Source organism: Amia ocellicauda, chromosome 20, assembly GCF_036373705.1.
Source record: "Amia ocellicauda isolate fAmiCal2 chromosome 20, fAmiCal2.hap1, whole genome shotgun sequence".
Taxonomy (NCBI): Eukaryota; Metazoa; Chordata; class Actinopteri; order Amiiformes; family Amiidae; genus Amia; species Amia ocellicauda.
This window is the reverse complement of record NC_089869.1, coordinates 21,840,495-21,862,969: the sequence shown is the minus strand read 5'-3', so window position 1 is coordinate 21,862,969 and position 22,475 is coordinate 21,840,495. Positions and strand designations below refer to the sequence as shown.

Genomic DNA, 22,475 nt, shown 5'->3' with positions numbered 1-22,475 from the left:
CCGTCCGACCCGCGTCTCTGTTCCCAGAGGCGGGATTGTTTTGCTGCTGCACTGACCTTTGACCCCCGCGGACCTAGGCGCTTTCCTTTTGTTTTGGGGCTGCCGTTTACATCGCCGACTCGTCTCCATGGGAATCCGCCGCCCGACACCGGCTTGATAAAAGCGGGCTCGTATCGTCGCCCCCTCGGGCCCTCGGTTTCCTCCGGCGGGGGACAGTTCATGGAGACAGTGTTTGCATCGCCAGCGGATGCCCTCCTGCCGTGACTTGATGCTGGTGAAACACAGGGGGCTTTCCAGAGCTGTAAACACTACCCGAGGAACAGGTAAGCGGCTGCTGAGGGCTCAACACATCGGCTCCACCTCGGCTGTGGCAGCGGTGTAATGTTGTCGTTTTTGTGCACATCGTGTATTTCTCCATTGCCGAGCCCGGGTTTCCAGTTCGCAGTTTGAGCAACTTCTCTGGGCTGCAGCGGCTGCTGCCACGCCGCCCCGGGACTGCTCCTCTAAAGGGCAAAGCTGTGTTTGGCAATGACTTCAGTTGTAACGTGCATTTGCATTTTTCCCAGCTGGATGATGGGATTGCTTTGTGTCACTGGTGTGCCCCCAGTTTGACTCTGGACCGAGACGCGGATGCAGCCCCGGTTTTAAAAAAAAAACATATGCATTTAACTTAGCAGTAAATTGGGATCCGAATCAAAATCCCTTATGTTTCGAGGGTGTGAAAACTTTAGTTGAAAGACTTCACTTCAAGGCTCTGGTCACTTAGTTACACTTACAGTAAAACTAATATTGCGTACATTCCCCTGCTTTAGGTGAAAGTGTCGTGTTCATTGTACATGTGCGGTGGTGTCCTGGACCGGCTGTGTTTGCATTGTTCACTGTGTAACTACAGTGGCTGGCGAGTCTGCAGTGTCTCCTCTGTTTACACAACACAGCAGGAGGCGGGCCGCTTCCAGCAACACCTTCCTGGGAAAAGGATAACAACGCCCACAGTCCCAAACCAAATGCGATTGGATGCAACTAAACAAGCACTTAAGCGCGAAATGTATATGCAATGACTACCTATATGTGGGGAAGTACTCATACTGTAGATTAGGCACAATGTTTTAATTGCTGTATTTTGAATATTGATATTAATAATATTGTCACCTGAGCAGCTGGGCAGAAACGCCTGACGGCAGTGTGTTGTCTGTGTAGAAACTGCAGGTGAATCCCCGGAGCCCAGCCAGCAGGGAACATGGGAGAGAAGAAACCAGAGCCGCTGGACTTTGTCAAGGACTTCCAGGAGTACCTGACCCAGCAGACCCAGCATGTCAACATGATCTCTGGGTCAGTGGGCGGCGAGAAGGAGACCGAGGTGCTGCAAGGAGGTGAGGGGGTCTGTTCTCCCCAGAACGGGAAAGGTCTATTCTGCCTAAAGTGGCATCCCATGTTTATTTCTTCTGCTTTCTGCTTTTCTTCAAGACAGAAATATCACCAATTGCACAAAAGTGTAATTAAAAATCCGCTAGCCAATACAGAATTGCTTGTATACGTTTATTACATTCACACAATGTCTTAGTATAATATTTCACTTACATATTCCATTTTGCTTTTTTGTTCCCTTGATAATGCATGTTTTCTAAGCCAATGCATAAAAAGTTCCTCCCCTGGTATCTCTGGGAACATGCTGAGATTTGAGTAGTCTGGGTCCTTCTAGCGCAGCTTCCCCCATCAGAGCCAGGGTGGGGGGGTCCGCAGACGGAGGTGCTGCCTCCCGGCGCCTGCAGGTGTCGAGATACTGACCTCTCTCCTGTGTGCCGACAGCTGGGCCGGACAATGACCAGAACGGGCTGGACCACCCCTCGGTGGAGGTGTCTCTGGAGGACAGCTCGGGGATGCTGGTGGACGGCTTCGAGCGGACGTATGACGGAAAGCTGAAGTGCCGCTACTGCAACTACGCCAGCAAGGGCACGGCGCGCCTCATCGAGCACATCCGCATACACACAGGTAACGCCGGGGGGCCAGGGGTCCTGCAAAAGGACGGGGTTTATCACACTGCTTCCTGAAGGAGCATCAAGGCTAAAGCAAGTTTTAAAAATTTGGAATGTGTTAAAAATATTGACACATATATAAATAGTTTGGGGTGCTTTAGCAGTAACATATCTGTTTAATTGGCCTTAAACTCCCACATTGCTGCTGCAGAATCCATTAAATCTCTTAACCCCAAATCCAACACTCTCTCTTTAAACCAGGCTATTGGGGTCCTCCTCAGTGGGTGGGTGTTGGGGCCACTGATGGATGTGAGGGGGACATGGATGGAACAAGGGAAGGAGGGACAAATGGTGGGGACAATAACTTATATATAAAAAAAGCGCTGCCCTGATTAGTGTGATGTTTTTATTTACATTTTTCTCCTTTTCCTCTCCTCTCTGCACCAGGAGAGAAGCCCCACCGCTGCCACCTGTGCCCCTTCGCCTCGGCCTACGAGCGCCACCTGGAGGCGCACATGCGCTCACACACGGGCGAGAAACCCTACAAGTGCGAACTGTGCTCCTTCCGCTGCAGCGACCGCAGCAACCTGTCGCACCACCGCCGGCGCCGCCACAAGATGCTGCCCATGAAGGGCTCGCGCTCCAGCCTGTCCAACAAGAAGATGCTCAGCGTCCTGCAGAAGAAGTCCAGCTCTCTGGGCTACAGCCGCCGGCTGCTCATCAACTTCAGCCCGCCCTCCATGGTGGTGCAGAAGCCCGACTACCTGACGGACTTCTCCCACGAGCTGCCCCACTTGCACTCGGATGGCTACGAGAGCATGGCTAAGGGGCAGGGCAGCAGCTCGCGCGACGCCCACGACATGATGGTGGACAACCCCCTGAACCAGCTCTCCACGCTGGCCGGGCAGCTGGCCAGCCTGCCCCCTGAGAGCCACACCCCCGCGTCCCCGGACGTGGTGTCCTGCCGGGACGAGAAGCCCTTCCTCATCCAGCAGCCGGCCGCCGCCCCCGCCGCCGTGTCCGCCAGCATGGCCCAGGCCTCGTCCCCCACCAGCCCCGAGCCGCGGCCCCCGCCCCATCGGAACTACAGCCCCGTGGCCGGGCCCAGCAGCGAGCACAGCGCCCACACCAGCACCCCCCCCAGCATCAGCAACAGCCAGCCCAGCACGCCGGCCCCCGCGCTGCCCGTGCAGGACCCCCAGCTGCTGCACCACTGCCAGCACTGCGACACCTACTTCGCCGACAACATCCTGTACACCATCCACATGGGCTGCCACGGGTACGAGAACCCCTTCCAGTGCAACATCTGCGGCTGCAAGTGCCGGAACAAGTACGACTTCGCCTGCCACTTCGCGCGGGGGCAGCATAAACAATGACTGACGGGGGACGAGGAGGACTGGAGCGAGGGCTAGGCTTGTGTTCCTCCTCCAGGGTCCCCTCGAAACTGGAAACCATAGAGAGAGAGAGGATAGGTGTTTTGTTTTGTTTTGAATCTCAGATTTCAGCCCTGGCGCTAAAAGATTTCCTCTTGTCAGGGAGAGGACGGAGTCTTCGAGTGGAGTGCCGTTTTTAATTCGTATGGGCTGACCTGGCGAGTGTTCTTGTTACAAAAGGAGCCAATGAATTAGGAGGCTTTCATTCCACCCCCCCCGCCCCCCGATCCTGATCTCTATAGTCATTCGGGACAGATTTGCAGAGATGGCTGGCTGTCAGGGGCCACACTTACAAATTTCAATGAAGAAACCGACAAACTCGCAAAAACACGCCAGTGATAACCATCCCACACCGGTCTGCACAAGTATGGTCTGTGTGTTTCCCGAGAACCTCCTCGGCCAGTTATAACTTTTCACTCTGGCCAGACCTTTCACACCTTTTCCATTTCCTGTGGCCCCTCTGATCGGCCGCAATCTGTTTTCAATGCTGTTTCACATTAAAAACTGACGGAGATCTACAGTACAATACAGTACTTCTAAAGAAAGTCTTTTCTAACCAGCTGGTATTGTGTGTAGGAGGTCTGACCGGACCGACTCTGGCCAGAAGACGCTCCGTACGTCCCCCCAGTTAGGACACAACAGCTGTGTCTCGTGTTCCTGCGAATTGATTCCTCTCTCGCTGCTGGGAACTCAGAGGACACACCAGGCCAGCGGAACAGTCATGGGAGATGTTGTCATTTTCGTTTAGTTTTTTTTTAATGATTCCCTCGTGAATGGGATGTTTAGCGGCAATACTGTCACCGGGCTTTCTAGATGGGTGGTCGTTGCCTTCGAACTTGGATCCTCGGAGAGAAGACTGCAAGCTCTCTTGCTTTTTTGATTTTCTGGACCGATCGGCTTCACGGACCTCGAACCAGCCTCCCTGGCGAATGGCCTTTTCTCTCTCAACCTCTCCCGTAGGGTGTTGAGCAGAAGTTTGTAAACAAAAACCCAGTGAAGAGATCGCGGCCCCAGAAGAATCCCCTTCTACCCTCATCTTGTCTGCAAGCTCTACGCCTTGAAGAACCACATTTGTAACGCTTCCACTTTCTGAAGGGTATTTGGGAAACAGGTGCCATTGAAATTGCCTTTCTGAATTTGCGGAAAAGCCTTTTTGTCTTTAATTTTTTCCCTAGTCTTAGTCCCGAGTCCATCAATCCTGACAAATGTCTGTCACGTTTGAATGCTCCCACGTTTACTCTAATTAAGTGTCTGGTATTAACCGTGAACAGCGAGTACATGAAGTTACGCGAGCCAAATAACCCTGCAGATTCAAACTAGCCTTGGAAATGGAGTAGAAACTGCTCATCGGGGTATTTATAACAATATGAAACTAAGCCTTTAAGAACTCGAATTGCAGCTGCTTGTCATGTCAAGGCCAAAGTAAACTTCATTAACATTTAAGAATATTTTTTTAAATAGCATATTTTTTAACCGCATTGTAGCAGCGCGTTTTCTTTTTAATCAGCAACTTAACAGATATTGTTTACCTATCGTAGTATTTTAATGATTTGCACATAATGTGGTGTGGATGTTTGTGTGTGTGTGTGTGTGTGTGTGTGGAGCTGTGCAGTGTTTTTGTGTTTGAAGTCAGTTCTCATAGTGTTCCCTTGAAATGAAACCTTGAAATGCTGCTCATGTTAGAAGTGAGTGTTTTCCTAGACAAAAGGAATGGAGACGTGTCACGTGTGCAGCTTCATAGGTCGTAGCGGTACAGCACGGTGCCTGGTACTCATTGTGACGCCGTAGCCGAGTGTTTGGAGACACGTAGGATGATAGTGTAGGACGGACCACAGGAACTGGCACGCAGGTCTGTCTGGAGCCTTGTTAAGGGGCTTTCGCTCACACTGCAAGGAAATGGCTTGAGTGGAGCAACAGGACCTGGTCTTTAGGAAGCTAGAGTTAAAATGTCATGTGTACTAAAAATACACCAAATATTAATCGTTAATTAACATTTAGGTTGGGTACTTTGTGGTATTGCAGTACAGTGATCATATTTCAGACTCTCACAGCCAGCCCAAGCCTCGCCGTGCCTTAGTGTGCGATGCACTAAAATGCCTGCGTGTTTCCGGTGCAAACGGGCGAATCTGCGCTAGGATCTGGTCTCGGCCTGGTCCACGGTGCTGTGGAGAGGACCTTTGCCGTCACTTAGCAGGACAGAGAGGAGGAATGGGTTGTTTTGTGAGAGCTAGCGAGCGCATTGCAAACACAGTATGTGTGATTTGCACCCCTGCACAAAAAAAGACGACAAATATTTGTTTGGAGGAAACAGTTTGAGCGTTGGTATGCAAGCCCATCTATCCCATCATCCCCTCTCCTTGGAAGAGATTTCAAACGCCCCGTTCTTGTGGCACGGTGGGTTGGTTGCTCGCTCGTGGGTCGTGTGGGTGGGGCATTCAGGATAGTGGTTCAGATTCAAGGAGGGCCAGAAAACCTTCAGGATAATTAGTCTGGCTTTTTTTGTTCCTCAAAGCAAGCAAGTCCATCCGAGTCAGTTACCATAGCAGATAGCCTGACTTCTTGAATTAACTGAATCCTGCCTGAATTAGTTAAACCAGGCATTGAACGGGGCCCAGGATATACACAGATGTATTGATACTTGATTGATTTCTTTGTTTTTGTTTTTTAGATTCGGTGTATCCAGAAATAATAATTGCCAAATCTCTAAGTATCCACAGCTGGCAGCTCGGTCCCCCGCATGTGCTGTAGAGCATCTGAAGCTGAAGACCTGGGGACGTCCCCGTGTCAGCTAAAATAGGACCTCGAGGACGTGCATGATGTTTTAAGGTGCGCGGTCATGAGGAGTCCCAGGCAAACCCTGGACAGTGTCAGGACGTCAGCATGTCAGCATTTAAAACCTAGAAGTAGGCTTTTTCTGTCAGTATTCGCTTTTAAGATTCCCAATTCATATTTAGTTTTTTCCTTTATTATGCCTTTGAGATATTCTTACCCTTATCATCGAGCATTTCTTACTGAAACCAGATCAGCCGAGTAGGTGTAAATCTACAGCAGTAGTGCAGAGTTGAAATGCTGGGTATGTCCGCCGCTTAATCGCCTTGTCAAGTTCACCAGAGCAAACGCAGTGCTGTAGTTCTGAAGAACAGGCTCCACGTGGCGTTTGTGTACACAAGGTCAAGGTCATTGTCTTTTAAACAGAGCAGACAGTGACAAATCGCAGGGAAAGGTGGAGAACCATTTCTTTAAAGAAATGTTTTGTTTTGGGGGGTGTTGTGTTGTTGTGTGTATGAGACGACCCATTTACTGTGTCTGACATTGGACTGCGTCTAGACAGTGTTTATTTTGCAGACATCTGAAGCTGGCAGAGACGTCCCTGTGTTTGGGTGTGTAAACGTACTGAGCGAGACTTCTTGCCTTTCCTATTTAACCACACGTTTGATTATACTTGTTACAGGAACTTTAGTGCTTTAATTTATTACCATGACTAAGATTGAGATTATTTTTATTATTATGATAATTATTATATGCCTATAGATAGAGAGATTTTGTGTGAAAGTGTTTTGTTTTTTTCCTAATTCTTTGGTAAAACTTTGCTTTACGCAGGAGTTGACTTTACCAACTTTTAGGATTTTCTTAAATTGTTCTGATTTTCAGAATGTTGTCTAACCAGCCGGAACTGATTCATTTTCATGTAGAAAATCATAGCGGTTCAAACAAAAAATCATTGCGGTTCAAACAAAATGTAAATATTCGAATAGTCTTTTAACAAGCTGACGGTACATTTAAAATGTGCAGCACCTACGAGAGCCCGCGGAAATCTGTATCTCCATCTAAAGCCTTTTATTTTTCTTGTCTGGGAATTCTTGTATCATAATCCAGTGACGTCATAAGTAATTGTTTAATGGTGTTTAAAAAACTTAAAGAAGGAAAAAAAAAAAAAAAAGTCAAGACTGTTGTTGGCATCATTGCATTGTACATGTAGAAACGACCTGTGAGAGTAACCTAAACTAATGTCCATTTAAACTTTCAAAGCTCTGCTTTTTGTACGTCATAAGTAAAAATTCAGTTTTCTAACCGGTCTGTCCTGTCTGCTCATTTCTGCGTGTGACACCTGCCAGTCGTGCACCAGAGCGAGTGCAATACCAGTTTAATGTGAACTAATCTCTACACAACGCAAAACAATGTTTCACACCTCCCAGTGATTTTAGCATTAAAAATAAAGCCAGTTTAACCCCCCCATTCCCTACTCTCTAAATACACACCATTTCACCACAGTGGACTTTTCTTTCATGTTTCAATTACCTTATAATTAAAGTAAAGTTTCCTCCAGCATGTTCTCGCTGACTCTTCGGTTGTCACGGGGGGGTCACTGTGCAGAACCTCCTCATTAGGTCCGTTTTGTCCCGATCGAAAAGCGCGACCGCTCGGCTCACCGCCGCCTCTACCCCATCCCCGAGGCCGGCGGGACCGTCCTGCAGCGCCCGTCTCCGCAGGTCCTCCAGCAGCCTTCCCTTCAGCTGACCGAGCTCCGCTGCCAGGGCTCTCATGCCACTTGGAGACGCGTCACGATCTGAGACGAGCGGGAGCACGGAAAGAAAAAGTTTGTCAGATCTGTGGCAGCACGTCGTGTCCCACATTTGTAGTAGTAGTGTTGCCGTTATTCCCCAGTGGGGGTCTGACCTCGGGCATCCTGCATGGCCTGGGAGACGAGGCGGCGACAGGCCTGGTCCACCTGGTGAAGGACACTGGAGGCGCAGATCCGTCGGGCCGTGTCCTGCAGAAACATGGACCGGTGAGACAACACCTCGGACACAGACAGAGAACCGACTAAAACTCACAAACCAGACCGAATGTGACTGCCAGGGAAAACAAGACGCTTCCTTGCGAGGTGCTGGACTGAGGACGCCTGTGCCAAGATGGCCGAGCCCTTCTCGCAACCTGCAACCCCACCTGCTGGAGGGCAGGGTTCTGGAGGTGTTACGATTTAAAGCAGGACTTGATTGTGAAGTGAATCTTATTTATGGTAGTCAGCCTGTCGCACTAGTGGTAGAGCTGTGCTACCACGCTGTACAGCTTCCTACCTTCTCCTCGGAGAGATCCTGGACTGGACTCAGCGGTTTGTCTAAAGCAGCAGCAATCAGCTCCATCACCTTCTGCCTGAGGGACACAAAGAGGCAAGCCAGACAGTCGGGAAAACAGGATAGAAAAATGCATTGATGATTCTACAAAGTGTGAGAATGTCATTGAATAGATTAGTGTCTTAGATTTAAACTGATCACGGGGGGAGATTCAGGTCAAGCCCCTCCAACACAACAGACAGACACAGGAACCCAGATTAGAAATATCCAGCCCTGATCCCGAAAGGAAAAAGGGTCTTCCTGGATCTCAGGCCTAAATGACTGATTTGGACCAGATTGTTTGCCGAAACTATTCACAAATAACGTTTTTCCCAGCCACTGACAGAAGGCACCTATAAACCCTCCAGCGTTGGTGCTCTCCTGGACCAGGGGTGGACAATACTGCTCAAGATGCTTCAAGAAGCTCCCCTCTTCTTGGTGACCTAGAGCAAGTAGCCCACACCCCCCACTGACAGAGGCTGGTCCACGTCACTGGACGCGGACTCACCCATCCTGCTGCGAGAGGCCGTCGGTGCTGCACAGCGCCAGGCTGCTCTGCTCCCAGGGGTTCTTGCGAGGGTCGGGGGGCTCGATGCGCAGTGCCATGTCCTCGATGACCCGGTCCGGCAGCGGGCGGCTCCTCCGCCGGTTCCTACTCAGGCACGTGCTCATGGCACACTGTAGGTACAGCACACAGAACCCCAGGGAATCTGTCCGGAGCGACCAGGACCAAAAGAAAAGCGACACGCTGATAAGCCTGGGGTTTTAATACACTTACAAGCAATGCAGAGACTAAACAGGAAAGTGCACACATGCACAACGTTGCTCTATAGTTAGAGGCAACTGAGTACTATCTAATTGGGCGTTGGTGGTAAAAAGGGTTAGCTCATCCTATTATAATATCAGACTGTTTTAACACAAACGAGTGCTCAATCGCTCATACGCACACTTCCTGGCGAGCTGGTACACCTCGTATCTCATGCTGGGGTAGTAGAAATTGTCGTCCAGGATGATGATAAGGGGTGCGCCGGGTGACTCTCGCAGGCATCGCACGAAGCGGTCCCACGTCTCCGGCCCCCCCGGCGCGCCGCACTCGGCCGCAGCACAGCTGGGGCTCTGCAGGAAGCGGTCAAGGCACCGGAGCACCCCTTGCCTGTAGCTCCGCCAGCTGCTCTGCTAAAGCGAGAAACGCTTGTTAGATTTTGATCAGTAAAAAACGGTGTGGGCGGCAACATTTCAGTTATTGTCGTTGTTAGAATTGCAATCCTGTACGGATGTCCACGCCTGCAGCACACACTGCCCCCTGGTGTCACTGCCTGGCACATGCAGGCCTCGGTGGGTTTGGGAAGAGTAATTAATCTACCCATCTGCACCACTGGAGCTGCAGGGCTGGCGGGCAAGGGTCTAATAATGTTACAGTGCAGTAAACACCAGCATGCATTCTCTGATCTGATGAAATGTAATGTTCTTGCATTGCACATGTAAATGATACAGTAGCCACTAATAGCGATGGTTACTATGATTAGTTATTTCCGATTCGTGTATATAATTAAAACTATGTCGTTTAAAGCAGCTACGCAGACAGCAGGACATGCATTTGATCACAGACACACACACCCAGTGAAGGCACCGCGCATCCTGGCCCTGAGCCTTAGTACCGTGTCTGCCGGGACGCCCGCGTCCTCCCCTCTCCGCTCAAACGCCTCTTCTGGGATCAGGTCGTCGTACCCCAGGACCAGACACCCCCAGCCTCTGCGCCCCAGCACTGCGGGCAGATCCCGGGCCAGACTGGACTTCCCTGCTCCGGGGAGCCCGCACAGCACGCACAGGCACGCCGGGGAGCACGCCGCGCCGCCCGGCTCAGCACACCCACTCATGCCCAGACACGCGTGGGACCCACAGCTCCCGAGTCACATGACAGCCTCTCACCCCCGGCCGTCACTCTTCCGGGATTTGAAAACAACAGGAAGCAGAGGGGCGTTGATTGACGTGCGGTACAGCCAATCAGAAGCGAGGAAAGGGTGGCTGGCAGGAGTTATGATAGCAAATCTATTCTTCACACAGATATCAGGGATTATACATTTGTAGTATCTCTGGCAATGTATTAAAGTACCTGTAGTGCCACTCTGGTCACTTTAGACAATGGGATATTTGAATTTAGTTAAATATTATTATAAAATATTATGACTTATTTACAATCACTAAAAGTCATAATATTTTATAATAATATTTAACTGCTTCTTTGTGTTCATTTTGACATCATTATTGTGTAGTCTTGCTCATTACTAAAGAGAAGTATCCAATAGCGTCCACCTCTGTATATCGATTGACCTTGGTGATGGATTATTGATTTGAGATTGTATTTAATCGCAACACTCTGTTCCAAGTCATGTCTTTTATTGTGGGAAACAGCATCTGGATGTGAATATTGTTTGTCGCTTTACAGTAAAAACAAAAAAAACAAAGTATGTCCATAATTGTATGCATTTATTAATACAAGTACAAATTTTACACCCTGTAAACAAGTTTCCCCGAGTTAAAAAATATTGTATAACAGCATTTCAGTTCCAGTTAACCGCAGTATATCTGTGTGTGTATGTACAGGCATTCAAGTTATGTTGTAAGAGTGGAAACAATTAGGAATGGTTTATTCATTAAATTAAATCAACTCCCGTGTCAACTATTGATCTGAACGCATCTCGATTGTCTGTGGATACTAAATGCTAAAGTACTGTTCGTCAAACTGAGTTAAACCCTGGATAAATGGTAACCTTAAAAATATCTAAATGCATTAATTTGAGGAAAAAAGCATCTCTGAGCTCTAGATTACATCTGAAGGATTGCAACATTTCCACCAAGAAACCATAGGTGCTGGTTTAGGCAACCATTGCTTGGGGTGTGCCATCAATGGTAAAATATCACTGCATTAATACCTGAAAGCTTTGCAAATCAAATCATACAGCAATAATGACATCATACAATTTGCAAATAAGCACTAGTGTATCAGTAGCGCCCACATATCGACACCTCCCTATTTTATTCATATATTTTGCTACAATACTAATGCTTGTATAATTGTGGAATCAAACATGGCCGACATCCATACATTGATGTTATGGCTCCAGTTTTCCCTCAAATATAAAAACAAACCCTGGGCTGAATAACCAGTGCAAGTGTCCCAGGCTGTGTGGCAGAGAGGTCGGAGGTTGGAGGTCAGGGCTTCGTGGGGAGGATGGGTCTGGGCACTCCAGGTCCCTGCTGGTTGACTTGGGGGGGCACGGCAGGATTCTCATAGCCTGGAATCCCAAAATTCCCATTTACGTTTCGGGGGGTAGGTGGGGGCCTGGCAGGAAGAGTGGATTATGGAAAATGCAAAATAAATGACAATGAATGAATTCATTAATTACGCAAAGGCATGTCCTGAGCTACTGCTAAACATCCACTTTGAAAAAATAAGATGGGCCTTCATGATACATGACTAAATAAACGGCAGGAATTCAAAGAGTCTCTGGGCTGAGAGAGAGGAGTACGAACCTGTATGAGGGTGGGGCAGCAGGTGCAGGAGTGCGGCTGGCAGGCTGTAATCGAGAAGGCAGAGCGCCATTACCACAGGCAGAGGACAAATACTAATTTCATACAGCTGAGGAATGCAAAACTGGAAATTGCACTCTTTAAAAATTGCCTGAATGTGCTGCATCAGACTCACACTGAGGCACATTAATCAAAACCTCAAGGACTGAAGAAGTGTTTTTTTATTACTTTTCTATCAAACAAAGTTATACGCAGGTGTTTATTTGCTTGTATTTGCTTACCAGCCCGGTAAACCAAGCAGTTATACTCCAATCCCTGTTCCTTGCGATTCTCCGATAATGTGTCATAAAAGCGCTCTCTAGCCATCAAACCTGGTGCTGTTAAATCCGATCCCTGAGAGATACTGTTGTGTGCATTTGCATCTGACTAAAGCTGGTGAAGAACCGCTGTCAGACCACTGAGCCCCAGCCAAGGAAAGTCGTTGCACGATTACCTGAGCTCTCTGGGGGGCGGCCCTGGGCGTTGAGGTTCTTGGTGCGGGGTCCCGTGACCTGTAGCACAGGATTGCAGCGAGACATTGTTAAGGACAGAGACGATGACCAGTGGATCGATATAGGCTGGAGATAGACAGCTAGATAGTGATGCCTATGGCTCTGGGACTGTGTAGGACTGAAGTGGTCAGTAACCTCAAGGCTGCACTACTGTGATCAGACCCCGGGCAGGAGGGCAGACAGGTGTGGGTGACGCATCTTACTGGTTCTGACTGGAGCGCTTCCGCCTCCGGCACCGCTGCAGCCCGCCGCGTTTGAACACGAAGAAGAGGATGGCGCCGATGAGGATGAGGACAGGAACCACCAGGAGGAAGAAGATGAGCAGACCGTCTCTGAGGGAGGTGTCTACAGAGACAGTCGCAGCAGCAGGGTCAGTGTCCGCAGATGACAGGGGGACACAGGTCACAGCCATAAGAGGGCTCTGAAATCCTCGACTCAGTGTGCACAGATGTTTCCAGGTATGGAGCAAATACCAGGCAGCCTTATACACACAAACAAGACTGGAGTGAGAGGCAGGAGGCTGCACACTCTCTCTCCACGGCAGTGTGGACGCTCACAGTCCCAGAGCTGGCCGTGGCGTTGACCGATGTGTCCCGCTGCCATTGTGTGTGCGTTCAAGGTGACCCGTATCAAGCATCGCAAACACAACCTGACTTTAAGTGTCCAATATCCTTGATTCTGGCAGTGAATACATTTCTGGTCCCCAACACAGATTGGGGGAGGGGGGGAAATCAAGGGACATGAACTCATACACTGCCACCTTGCAAGCAGAGCAGGATGGAAAACATGTTTATTAACAGACTGTTTCGCACGGATAGGAGATGCTTTGTGCCGGCTGACACTGCAACAGAGAAATGCACTGATTGTGTGACAGGCTATTACCGATCTTTGTGGGGCCGCTGTCTATGCTGCCTCCCGAGCCGCTACGGTCACAGTTGGGGGGGGCCCAGCCGTTGTTACAGTAACAGTGACCCAGGTTATCACACACCTGCAGAGAGCACAACAAGACACTTCAGTTTTCCTGCTCACACCTACAGCAATCATTTTATATCATCCCACTCTAATTACAGATTAAGTTAACTGGTTCAGTTTTGTACTGTAACTGCACACATGAAAAGATTGAGATAGAAAACCCCCTTTTGAAATGACCAAAGGTGACACTTCTCAGAAGACCATGGGTGGGTCTGTAAGTAAATGGCACCTTTTACCGGGACAGTGAACCTGTTGGACAGGAAGCGGAAATGCTGTGTGCTGCCCGCTGCAGTCAGGTTAGCCAAGGAGCAAAAAATACTGAACACTGCGCCCCCGGAGACAAGTCGCACTCACTCCTCTGCCATTGCACTGTGTCTGAGTGTCACAAGTGTAATTGAGCGCGGAGGTGTTGCTGCACTGATAGTTAAAGCAAGTCTGAAAGAAATAAAGAAAAGAAAGGGGAAAAAAAAAAAAAAAATCAGGATAACAGAGTGCTGGATACAATTAGAAAAGTGCATGAATGTCTTCACTTACACCTGAATTACACACCTGCATTCACATATGCCCTGGACACCTAAGGTGAAGGTGACAATAACAAACTCCCTGCTAGGAGGCAGCAGATGCTAGGAGAAATAAACACAACCACAGCAGCACTGTGACGGTCCTCTGTGAACTCCTCCCTTGTGGGATTTCACCACAGTGAACCGGCACAGTAATCCAACAGTTCTCCCACGATTTTCACATGATTTCCCCAATGCATGGGCCTGGCTCCCATAGTTTCCCCACGCACGGGCCTGGCTCTCGCCAGGTTTTGTATCATACTGCACCTCTGCACTCTCTACCTCGATGTTTCTTTGCTTTTCCACACTTTCTTTCCTGAGGTTTGACTATTGTGCCCTACAGTAAATTCTTCAGAGAACCGTCCTGCCTCTGGCCCTTCGCTCACCTTGCCCTGGTCACAGCTGCTGCCTGGGTTGACGTAAGCAGGGTCCACCACATCACTTCCCAGGTCAAAGTCCGCGTTGAAACACTGGTTTTGCCCGACATAGTGCAGAGTGATGGTCGCCCCGTAGGGAAGCTTGGTGATGTCAACGTTGCTGCACTGGATCTTCCCACATTTAACATTCCTGGAAGAGCAGACGGGAAATGCAGGGTGGTCAAACACAGCTCACAATCACCTCCATGCACCATGCTCATCCAAGCAAAATCCTGTGTTTGGGTGTGTGGGTCTGTGTGGGCGTGTGGGGGTGTCTTCTTTCTTTAACCTCAGTCTACTTTCAACCTCTGTGCGTGTTAGCACAGCAAACCGGTAGATGCCCTCATACAAGACTGCTACTTACGCCAGAGTACATTGGATATACGTAGCCCCATTTCTTCCACAGTTCCCAAACCGATCTCCCCTTGTATTGGAGTCTACGAAACAGGCATCTACAGCCTTTTCGGCATCTGTATGCAAAACCAGAAGAAAGACAGAAAAACAGAGAGAGAGAGAGAGAGAGAGAGAGAGAGAGAGAAAGAAAAAGTCTTGTTTAAGAAACAGGTTAAATGTTAAATACATAAATAAGGGAGCCAAGCTGTGCAATTAACTTGCTCTGGCAAAAATGCCAGTCGAACGTGCACATTGTAGCGTCTACCTAAAACAATGGTACTACAGTACAGTGGTGCAGCAGGAGCTGTATTCAGCTCGGTGCCCTTGCCCCAGACACGTACCGTTACCGAACAGCTGTTGGCACTGGTAGTCGTAGGTCTGGCAGCGACCCTCAAAGCAGTAGGCCGTGTTGTTGGCGCAGGGGAAGCCGTCCATGATGTAGTAGTCGATTGGGCAGGAGGGTGAGTTGCCCAAGCAGAACTCCGGCAGGTCACAGGGGTTGACAGACTCCCGGCAGGGGGTCCCTGCCACATTCATCTGCAACACAGCGGCACCAATTCCACATCAGCCACACGGAACAGAGTGTCTACACACAGGGGTTTCTACAGTGAGTTTAGACTGGTAGCTATACTGGCGGACGAGCACAGTGGCGCTGGAGCTCAGGATAAGTGCAGGTCATAGTGGGCAGTGCGAGGGTGCTGGAGACCCAGGGAGAGCACGCACCTGGCAGTTTTCACAGCACAAGCCCTGAGCGCAGGCCGAGCCCTTGCTGAACTTGCATGTGGCCGCATCGCAGCACTTGTTCGTGCAATCCTACAAAGACAAGATTCACACAGGATTAGGTGACAAACTACTCCCTGCACAATCAAACTCCTGAACTGGCACCAGAAGAGACCACATATTGAATGTGTTTGATTGGTGTGGCATAAAAGACACAAGGAACTTCAATACCAATACTTTCAGAGCACTTGCATCCACAGCACCTGAATACCTGGGGCTTGCCACAGTCGCACTGTTCGCCCTGCTCCACCAAGCCGTTGCCACAAGACGGCTCTGAGAAGACATCGGATGGCAAGGGCTGGTTGTTCAGGCAGATGCCTCCGCCCTGCAGGATCAGGTTGATGAAGTCATTGCTGCTACAGGTGCTGAATTTGGTGGAGCCGCTGAGGGACGAGAGGAGACACACGCTCACACAGACGAGCGCAGATACACACACACACACAGTGTCTCATCATTACTGTGACCCCACACACGTCTGCTCATACAGGTGGCCAGGCACTCACACCCGTACCACACAAAACAGACGTCTCCATTAGAATGCCCCACTCCCATACACACAGTAGGAACAAAGAGGGCACGGAGAATGAGGAAGACTGCCCGTTCAGCTCGGCTCACCCTGCCAACGCGTGCATGATGCAGCTCCCATTGCAGTCGCAGATCTTGTCGTCGTGGTTCATGCCCAGATTGTGCCCCATCTCGTGGGCCACCACCGTGGAGTAGTACTGTAGGCTGTTGGCAATGAACTGTGGAGGAGAAACACAGCCCTCAGACTGGGACTCACTCAGAATATCCCCCTACTTCTCACACATCTCTCCCTCATCTCCCAAGACTGTCTACCCGTCCAAACACCAGCATAGGCCAGAGAACTTACCACACTGATGCCCCCAGCGCTGCTCGGGGAACACACCGTGCCCACAACAGCCATGCCCAGGATACCGCCATTGTAACTGCTATTCCTGCCCCTGAAACACAGACACACTGTCAGCTGGGAACAGCTAGACATCTCCCCCGAGGATTATGATGTGGGATTATTATTATTATTATTATTATAGTGAACTGCTAAGCACATCCTCTGAAGAGCATAAAAATACCTACAACTAATCATTTGGCAGTTGATTGGCACTTTCCTTCTTGAGCAGCAGTCACACAATCATCTCCCCAGCGAGCCTCGGCACTGCAGGCCCCGCCCCCTAGTCTCACGGCAGGCCCCGGCTCTCCACTCACACCAACAGCATGGCCATGTCGTTCCTCTTGCGTGGAACCAGGTATGTCTTCCTCCACTTGACGAAGCTGTCCAGCACCTGTCCGGCTTGGCCGTCCACGTTGATGGGGTCCTGGGTCTTCCAGATCACCACCCCCACCAGGATCACGCGGATGTTTAGCTGCTGATAGTACTGAGAGATGGAGGAGGAAGAAGAGACGCAGGAGGAACAAGAGGAGAATGCAGGTGGTGCAAGAGGGGATGCAGGAGAAGGGAGCACATTTTGAAAATGAAAATGAGTTGTGTTTTTTTTACTAAACAATTGGTTGTCAGAGACTTGTTAAATAATGATTTTGGCACCAACACATGAGACACTATGCAGAGCCTTGCTCTCCTGTTTTCTATCTTGAAATTATTATTAGTAGTAGTAGCAGAGTAGTAGTATAAGTACTGAATGAAGGAGATTTCCACTGTCCCTACCTACTTATGTAGCAAAACCTTAGCCAATGGGATAGGTTTGGTGGAATAATGTCATATGAACTTGTTTAAGGAATTACTACTACAACTAATAATACTTATAATAATAATACATTCAGACAGAAATGTACTCCTCCCACAGCCTTTGCCCATATGAATCTTTGTACGTTGTACACAATGGGTTTATTACCTGATAAATTCCAAAATGATTGATTCATAACACATTTTCAAATAATTCACAAAGCAGTGAACTGTAGCACAAGTCAGAGAGCAGACACTGGGAGAGCTTCATGCACATTCACACTCTCTGAAAAGACATGATAAATACACACACACACATCCCTAAGAAACGATGCAGAGACCACACTGCTGCAGACTGCTCAGCCCTGAGCTGCTATAGCCATCTCACCCCATCCAGCAGGTTGGCCATCTGAATCAGCTCCTCGTTCACCGCCGTCTCGTTAGAATTCTTGTATACATACTGGGAACAAACACTTCAGTCAGTTCACCTGGGACAATGTGCGCCATGCTTTAAATGAAAGAAATATGCACACACATGCATTTGCCTCACCCTGCTTTTGTCTGCAACTAGTATGAGCTCCACATATCTGGTCTGTGGCAGATTGCGTTTCTTCTGTTGGTTATATACAAAATAATTCAGTAAGAAAAACAGAATACAAAATTGTCTTTAACAGTTAGTAAAATCAGACAGGGTGTCAGTTACACACAAGCAGTGTTATTCTGTCTCTGAACTGACCAACTACTAATGCTCACTGGGCAGAAGAGGAACATGTCAATATCAATGGCTTCCAATGGTATAAATGCTGAATATACTACAGGCGGATTAACGGACAGATCACAGCCTCAGCGACGCACTCTGAACAGCCTGGTCATGGACCCCACAGTGTCCGAGTGGCGCGTCTCCGCTTGGCGTGGCGTCTCGGGGTCTTCTTCTAGCGGCGGAGGCATCTCTGTGCTCACTCCACACGCAAAGGGCTCATGCTGGCTGTGCTCCAGCAGGAACAGGAGGTGCTCATTGGCTGGTGACTCAGCAACAGGCTCGATCGCATAACTCTGCTCTCCGATCAGAATGATACCTCTAGGGGGAGAGAGAGAGAGAGAGAATTCAGAAGTATGCAGGTCACAATAATCATCACTCTTCCAGGATTGCTCGTTTAGTATGTCACCTGATATTTCCGACAGGTTTAGGACATGCGCAATCCTTTACTAATTTCTACCTCAGAGTGTTCTCTAGAAACAGAAAAGATAAAGATCTTGAGAATAGAGAAGGACAACTCTGAGTTAATACCTTTGGAAAGCTACAGAACCATAGTAAATCCCCACCCCAGGCTTATAGGACCAGAAGTTGAGGTAAATTAATGAATCAATCAATCAATCAATCAATCAATTAAATTACAGACTGGACCCTGGATCTGAAGCTTTGACACCGAATAGAGGAGGACAGGAAGGGCGAGGGACACACCTGAGGCCCGAGCAGGTGCTAAGCGCAACCATCGAGTGTTCCAGTCCCTCCACTTGACCATGATAGTAACAGTGCTCCTGCAAGGGAGAGACAACACAGTGCTCACACCTCGTGCTCCTCTTCTCACACACACATTCACACACGCATGCCTCCACCCATCCTACACAACACTCTCCAGCGGTGGGCACCACTCCTGCCTCCCGCCTTGCTGCGAAGCTCCTTGCTTTTCAATAACCATCTCTCTTTATCTCCCGTGGACCTGTGCTTGGGGCGGGCAAGGACAAGTCAAAGGCCTAAAAGGAAACATGAAAACACGGACAGACCCTGCCGCCCACCCCCTGAGACCGGACAGACCCTGCCACCCACACAGAGGAGCGCAGGTATTTCGGTTTTTAAAGTAGTTCTCCCACAGCTCAGAGGGAGCCGTTTTAAAACTTGGTCATAAGCCTCCTGCATTCTCTCCAGCTTTCGGAGACTTCATCCTAGGCGAGTCTTTAAGTGTGATTTGGTGTGACTGTTCTCAGGGAATATGCTTTTAACATTCAGCATATGCCTTTCACATTATTTCACGACAGGTCTTATAAAATATCCCCAGTCACCACACCCTCGAAAACAGAACAATCTCTTCCCGGCCCACTTCCCTCACCTGTACCCTGGGGTATGAGGTCATCAGTTCCCCATTATCATTGTAAGAATACTGCACAAAATCTTCAGGTAGAAAGTCTCTAAGGAAAAAATAAATGCATACATTATTGTTATTGTAATATATAGTATATTATTTTATAATTATGGGACAAGATGTTATAGATGACATTATCTTATAATGTCTTCCGTATCTTCCATTTGGATATATTTAAAAGTCCATTGGAGAGATTTGCTTGAACTTGTCTGTATTAGACTGAATTGAACATTGAACGACTTGTTGACATCCAATATATCTTGGACTAAGGAAATGGAAACCACAGAGGACAACTACATATATAACATGTACACATACCTGTTCTTCTCCAGGTGAAGGAGATGATCCTTGCCTTTGATCCTTACGGAGTAGGTCAGGGTCTCTGTGTTGTGTCCCTGGAATATTTCATCATTACCGTTAATACAGTTTTTCCTCTGTCCTTCTGCACTTGACAGACAAAGCAGTGTCAATGACAAATCAGTGTTTGTAACAACAAGTATTGTAATTGTAGCAGTTACCTGCTCGGACTCCCGGGTCTGGTTTGCCAGACGTTTCTGCCTGTGGAAGATGGCCTTAGGAATGACCACATCATATTCGGACAGTCTGGCTGTCTGCTCCGCAAACGAATCTGAGAACAAACAGATCCTTCCTTAATCATCCCATCTGTACATTTTCTTTCACTGCAGTCCTATAAGACACACTGCATTCTCTCTGTCTATCTATCTTGTTTTTTAAACCAGAGGAGCTTTTCCAGATCAGCAGGGACACACGCACCCGGGGACACAAATGGAAATTGGGCTTCAAGGCATTCAAGACAGAAAACAGGAGACACTTCTTCACACAGAGAGGCGTCACAATCTGAACAAACTCCCCAGCGATGTGGCTGAAGAGACAATGTGGGAACATTCAAAATCAGACTGGATAGGATCCTTGATCACTTAGTTATTAATGGACACCAAACGAGCACGATGGGGCGAATGGCCTCCTCTCGACTGGACACTGTCTTATGAGCTTATGTTTGGTAGGCTAACTACTATTACATAGCAGGTGAATGGATATTGTTGTACATTAAATCAATAACAATCAATCAATACATACTAGTCTAGTGGTTGTTATGAAGTACAAGATGCAAGAAAGCAATGGTAATTGTGATGTTAGGTAACTATTGTTATTCTTGTTTCCAAGATGCCCCCAGGAACGCATAATGTAAAACTTGTTTTAAATTCCCCTGCAACACAGCGCTGCAATGCCAACGTATTTTCATAAAACAATTGCATGAATAAATGAGTGCGACAATATGAAAAGATGTTTAATTTACAAACCCGTTTTGACAAACACTAATATAATTATTAATCCATACCAGAAACATAATGAAAAAATAGTATTGTTATTTGTAGCAGGAGAAAACAAACCCCACAGTGGCCAACCTAAGTGAAAATCTTCAGGGCGCATGAACTGATCATTATGGGGACAGGCGGACTCTTCAACAAGCCAGAGATTTGAAACATGAAAAAGTCATATCCTATCCAGCCCGACTGTGACACAGCAGGCTTCACGTCAGGAAGTTACATCCTAGTGAACCGCAGCGCGTCTTACCGGCGGACACGATCCCGCAGCCGGAGCACAGCAGACAGGCGAGGAGCATCACCGCCCGGCCCGACATCTCCGACCGTCCAGCCGCGCAGACAGGAGCCCAGGGGTGCAGCTCCCGTGCGAGCTCACCGGACAGGTGGAGCCAGTCTGCCGGTGACGATGTGCGGCTATGCGAAGTGGAGGAACCGGTTATACTGTTTCTATTGTTGCACAGACGACAGTCAGTCTTCATTTTAACTGGCAGGATCACGGCTGTTGCGAATCGTAAATCAAAGGTGCATTAGTTTCTGTGGACGGACAGCAGCGGGTGCATGCGAGGCAAAGGGCGGTTTACTCCTTTAACGTGTAAATACCAGCCAAAGCAGGCAAAATGAATACGATTGAAGAGCAATTACGTATGAATATCAGTGGACTTGTAATACAATACCAACTTTGCCTTAATAAACATGTTATATATATATATATATGCTACACACACACTCGGCAAAAAAGAAAGTCCTCTCACTTTCAACTGCTTTTATTTTAAGCAAACTTAACATGTGTAAATATTTGTATGAACTTAAAAAGATTGAACAACTAAGCCATAAACTGAACAAGTATCACAGACATGTGACTGACAGAAATGGAATAATGTGTCCCTGAACAAAGGGGGGTCAAAATCAAAAGTAACAGTCAGTATCTGTGTGGCCCCCAGCTGCATTGTACTGCAGTGCATCTCCTCCTCATGGACTGACCCTTCTTGTGTGAGATGTTACCCCACTCCTCCACCAAGACACTTGCAAGTTCCCAGGCTTTTCAGGGGGAACGGCCTATGGGGTTGAGGTCCGGGCTCTTCGCTGGCCATCGCAGAACACTGACATTCCTGTCTCGCAGGAAATCACCTAGGCCCTGGGCATCTTTCTTTTGGTGTTTTTCAGAGTCAGTAGAAAGGTCTCTTTAGTGTCCTAAGTTTTTATAACTGTGACCTTAATTGCCTACCGTCTGTAAGCTGTTCATTAATTATTTAATTGAACAAGCATGGAAAACATTGTTTAAACCCTTTACAATAAAGATCTGTAAAGTTATTTGGATTTTTTCAAAATTATGTTTAAAATACAGTGTCCTGAAAAAGGGACGTTTCTTTTATATATATACACTCGCCTAAAGGATTATTAGGAACACCTGTTCAATTTCTCATTAATGCAATTATCTAATCAACCAATCACATGGCAGTTGCTTCAATGCATTTAGGGGTGTGGTCCTGGTCAAGACAATCTCCTGAACTCCAAACTGAATGTCTGAATGGGAAAGAAAGGTGATTTAAGCAATTTTGAGCGTGG

The 22,475-nt window shown here is 48.2% G+C and overlaps 3 protein-coding genes across 4 annotated transcripts; 1 reads left to right on the top strand and 2 right to left on the bottom strand.

The window, feature by feature from the left end:
* The first annotated feature begins 26 nt into the window (after window positions 1–26).
* ikzf5 (IKAROS family zinc finger 5) lies at window positions 27–7,477 on the top strand. The gene is made up of 4 exons (XM_066693773.1): window positions 27–323; window positions 1,198–1,370; window positions 1,807–1,989; window positions 2,421–7,477. The coding sequence occupies exons 2-4, from the start codon at window positions 1,238–1,240 to the stop codon at window positions 3,347–3,349; spliced, it is 1,245 nt and encodes a 414-aa protein (XP_066549870.1). The 5' UTR covers window positions 27–323; window positions 1,198–1,237; the 3' UTR covers window positions 3,350–7,477.
* Window positions 1,523–10,477, bottom strand: pstk (phosphoseryl-tRNA kinase). Of its 2 annotated transcripts, none has more exons than XM_066693774.1 (7): window positions 10,179–10,477; window positions 9,468–9,696; window positions 9,029–9,230; window positions 8,485–8,560; window positions 8,084–8,177; window positions 7,706–7,973; window positions 1,523–2,012 (listed from the first exon to the last, which is right to left on the bottom strand). In XM_066693774.1, exons 1-6 carry the CDS (start codon window positions 10,395–10,397, stop codon window positions 7,759–7,761), a joined length of 1,035 nt encoding a protein of 344 aa, XP_066549871.1. In that variant the 5' UTR covers window positions 10,398–10,477; the 3' UTR covers window positions 1,523–2,012; window positions 7,706–7,758. The 2 variants fall into 2 exon arrangements, with proteins under 2 accessions (XP_066549871.1, XP_066549872.1); XM_066693775.1 differs by having other exon boundaries at window positions 9,468–9,693.
* Window positions 10,478–10,990: 513 nt separating this feature from the next.
* On the bottom strand, window positions 10,991–21,312 carry adam9b (ADAM metallopeptidase domain 9b). The gene is made up of 22 exons (XM_066693772.1): window positions 21,160–21,312; window positions 20,082–20,191; window positions 19,882–19,958; window positions 19,531–19,609; window positions 18,885–18,961; window positions 18,278–18,500; window positions 17,973–18,035; window positions 17,811–17,882; window positions 16,948–17,117; window positions 16,595–16,685; window positions 16,339–16,466; window positions 15,935–16,106; window positions 15,667–15,756; window positions 15,285–15,480; window positions 14,915–15,020; window positions 14,521–14,701; window positions 13,929–14,009; window positions 13,485–13,590; window positions 12,806–12,947; window positions 12,545–12,602; window positions 12,055–12,098; window positions 10,991–11,863 (listed from the first exon to the last, which is right to left on the bottom strand). Exons 1-22 carry the CDS (start codon window positions 21,224–21,226, stop codon window positions 11,734–11,736), a joined length of 2,463 nt encoding a protein of 820 aa, XP_066549869.1. The 5' UTR covers window positions 21,227–21,312; the 3' UTR covers window positions 10,991–11,733.
* Window positions 21,313–22,475: the final 1,163 nt, after the last annotated feature.

What these genes read in the sequence shown, in the direction of transcription:
- ikzf5 (XM_066693773.1), top strand. Translation starts at nt 1,238, where the DNA reads ATGGGAGAGAAGAAACCAGAGCCGCTGGACTTTGTCAAGGACTTCCAG. An exon ending in GACCGAGGTGCTGCAAGGAG is followed by an intron (nt 1,371 to 1,806) that starts GTGAGGGGGTCT and finishes GTGTGCCGACAG; the next exon opens with CTGGGCCGGACAATGACCAG. An exon ending in GCACATCCGCATACACACAG is followed by an intron (nt 1,990 to 2,420) that starts GTAACGCCGGGG and finishes TCTCTGCACCAG; the next exon opens with GAGAGAAGCCCCACCGCTGC.
- pstk (XM_066693774.1), bottom strand. Translation starts at nt 10,397, where the DNA reads ATGAGTGGGTGTGCTGAGCCGGGCGGCGCGGCGTGCTCCCCGGCGTGC. An exon ending in GGCCTCTCGCAGCAGGATGG is followed by an intron (nt 8,561 to 9,028) that starts GTGAGTCCGCGT and finishes TGTGTCCCTCAG; the next exon opens with GCAGAAGGTGATGGAGCTGA. An exon ending in AGGATCTCTCCGAGGAGAAG is followed by an intron (nt 8,178 to 8,484) that starts GTAGGAAGCTGT and finishes ATGTTTCTGCAG; the next exon opens with GACACGGCCCGACGGATCTG.
- adam9b (XM_066693772.1), bottom strand. Translation starts at nt 21,226, where the DNA reads ATGTCGGGCCGGGCGGTGATGCTCCTCGCCTGTCTGCTGTGCTCCGGC. An exon ending in AGCACCTGCTCGGGCCTCAG is followed by an intron (nt 18,501 to 18,884) that starts GTGTGTCCCTCG and finishes CTCTCCCCCTAG; the next exon opens with AGGTATCATTCTGATCGGAG. An exon ending in CCAACAGCTGTTCGGTAACG is followed by an intron (nt 15,021 to 15,284) that starts GTACGTGTCTGG and finishes TTTTGCATACAG; the next exon opens with ATGCCGAAAAGGCTGTAGAT.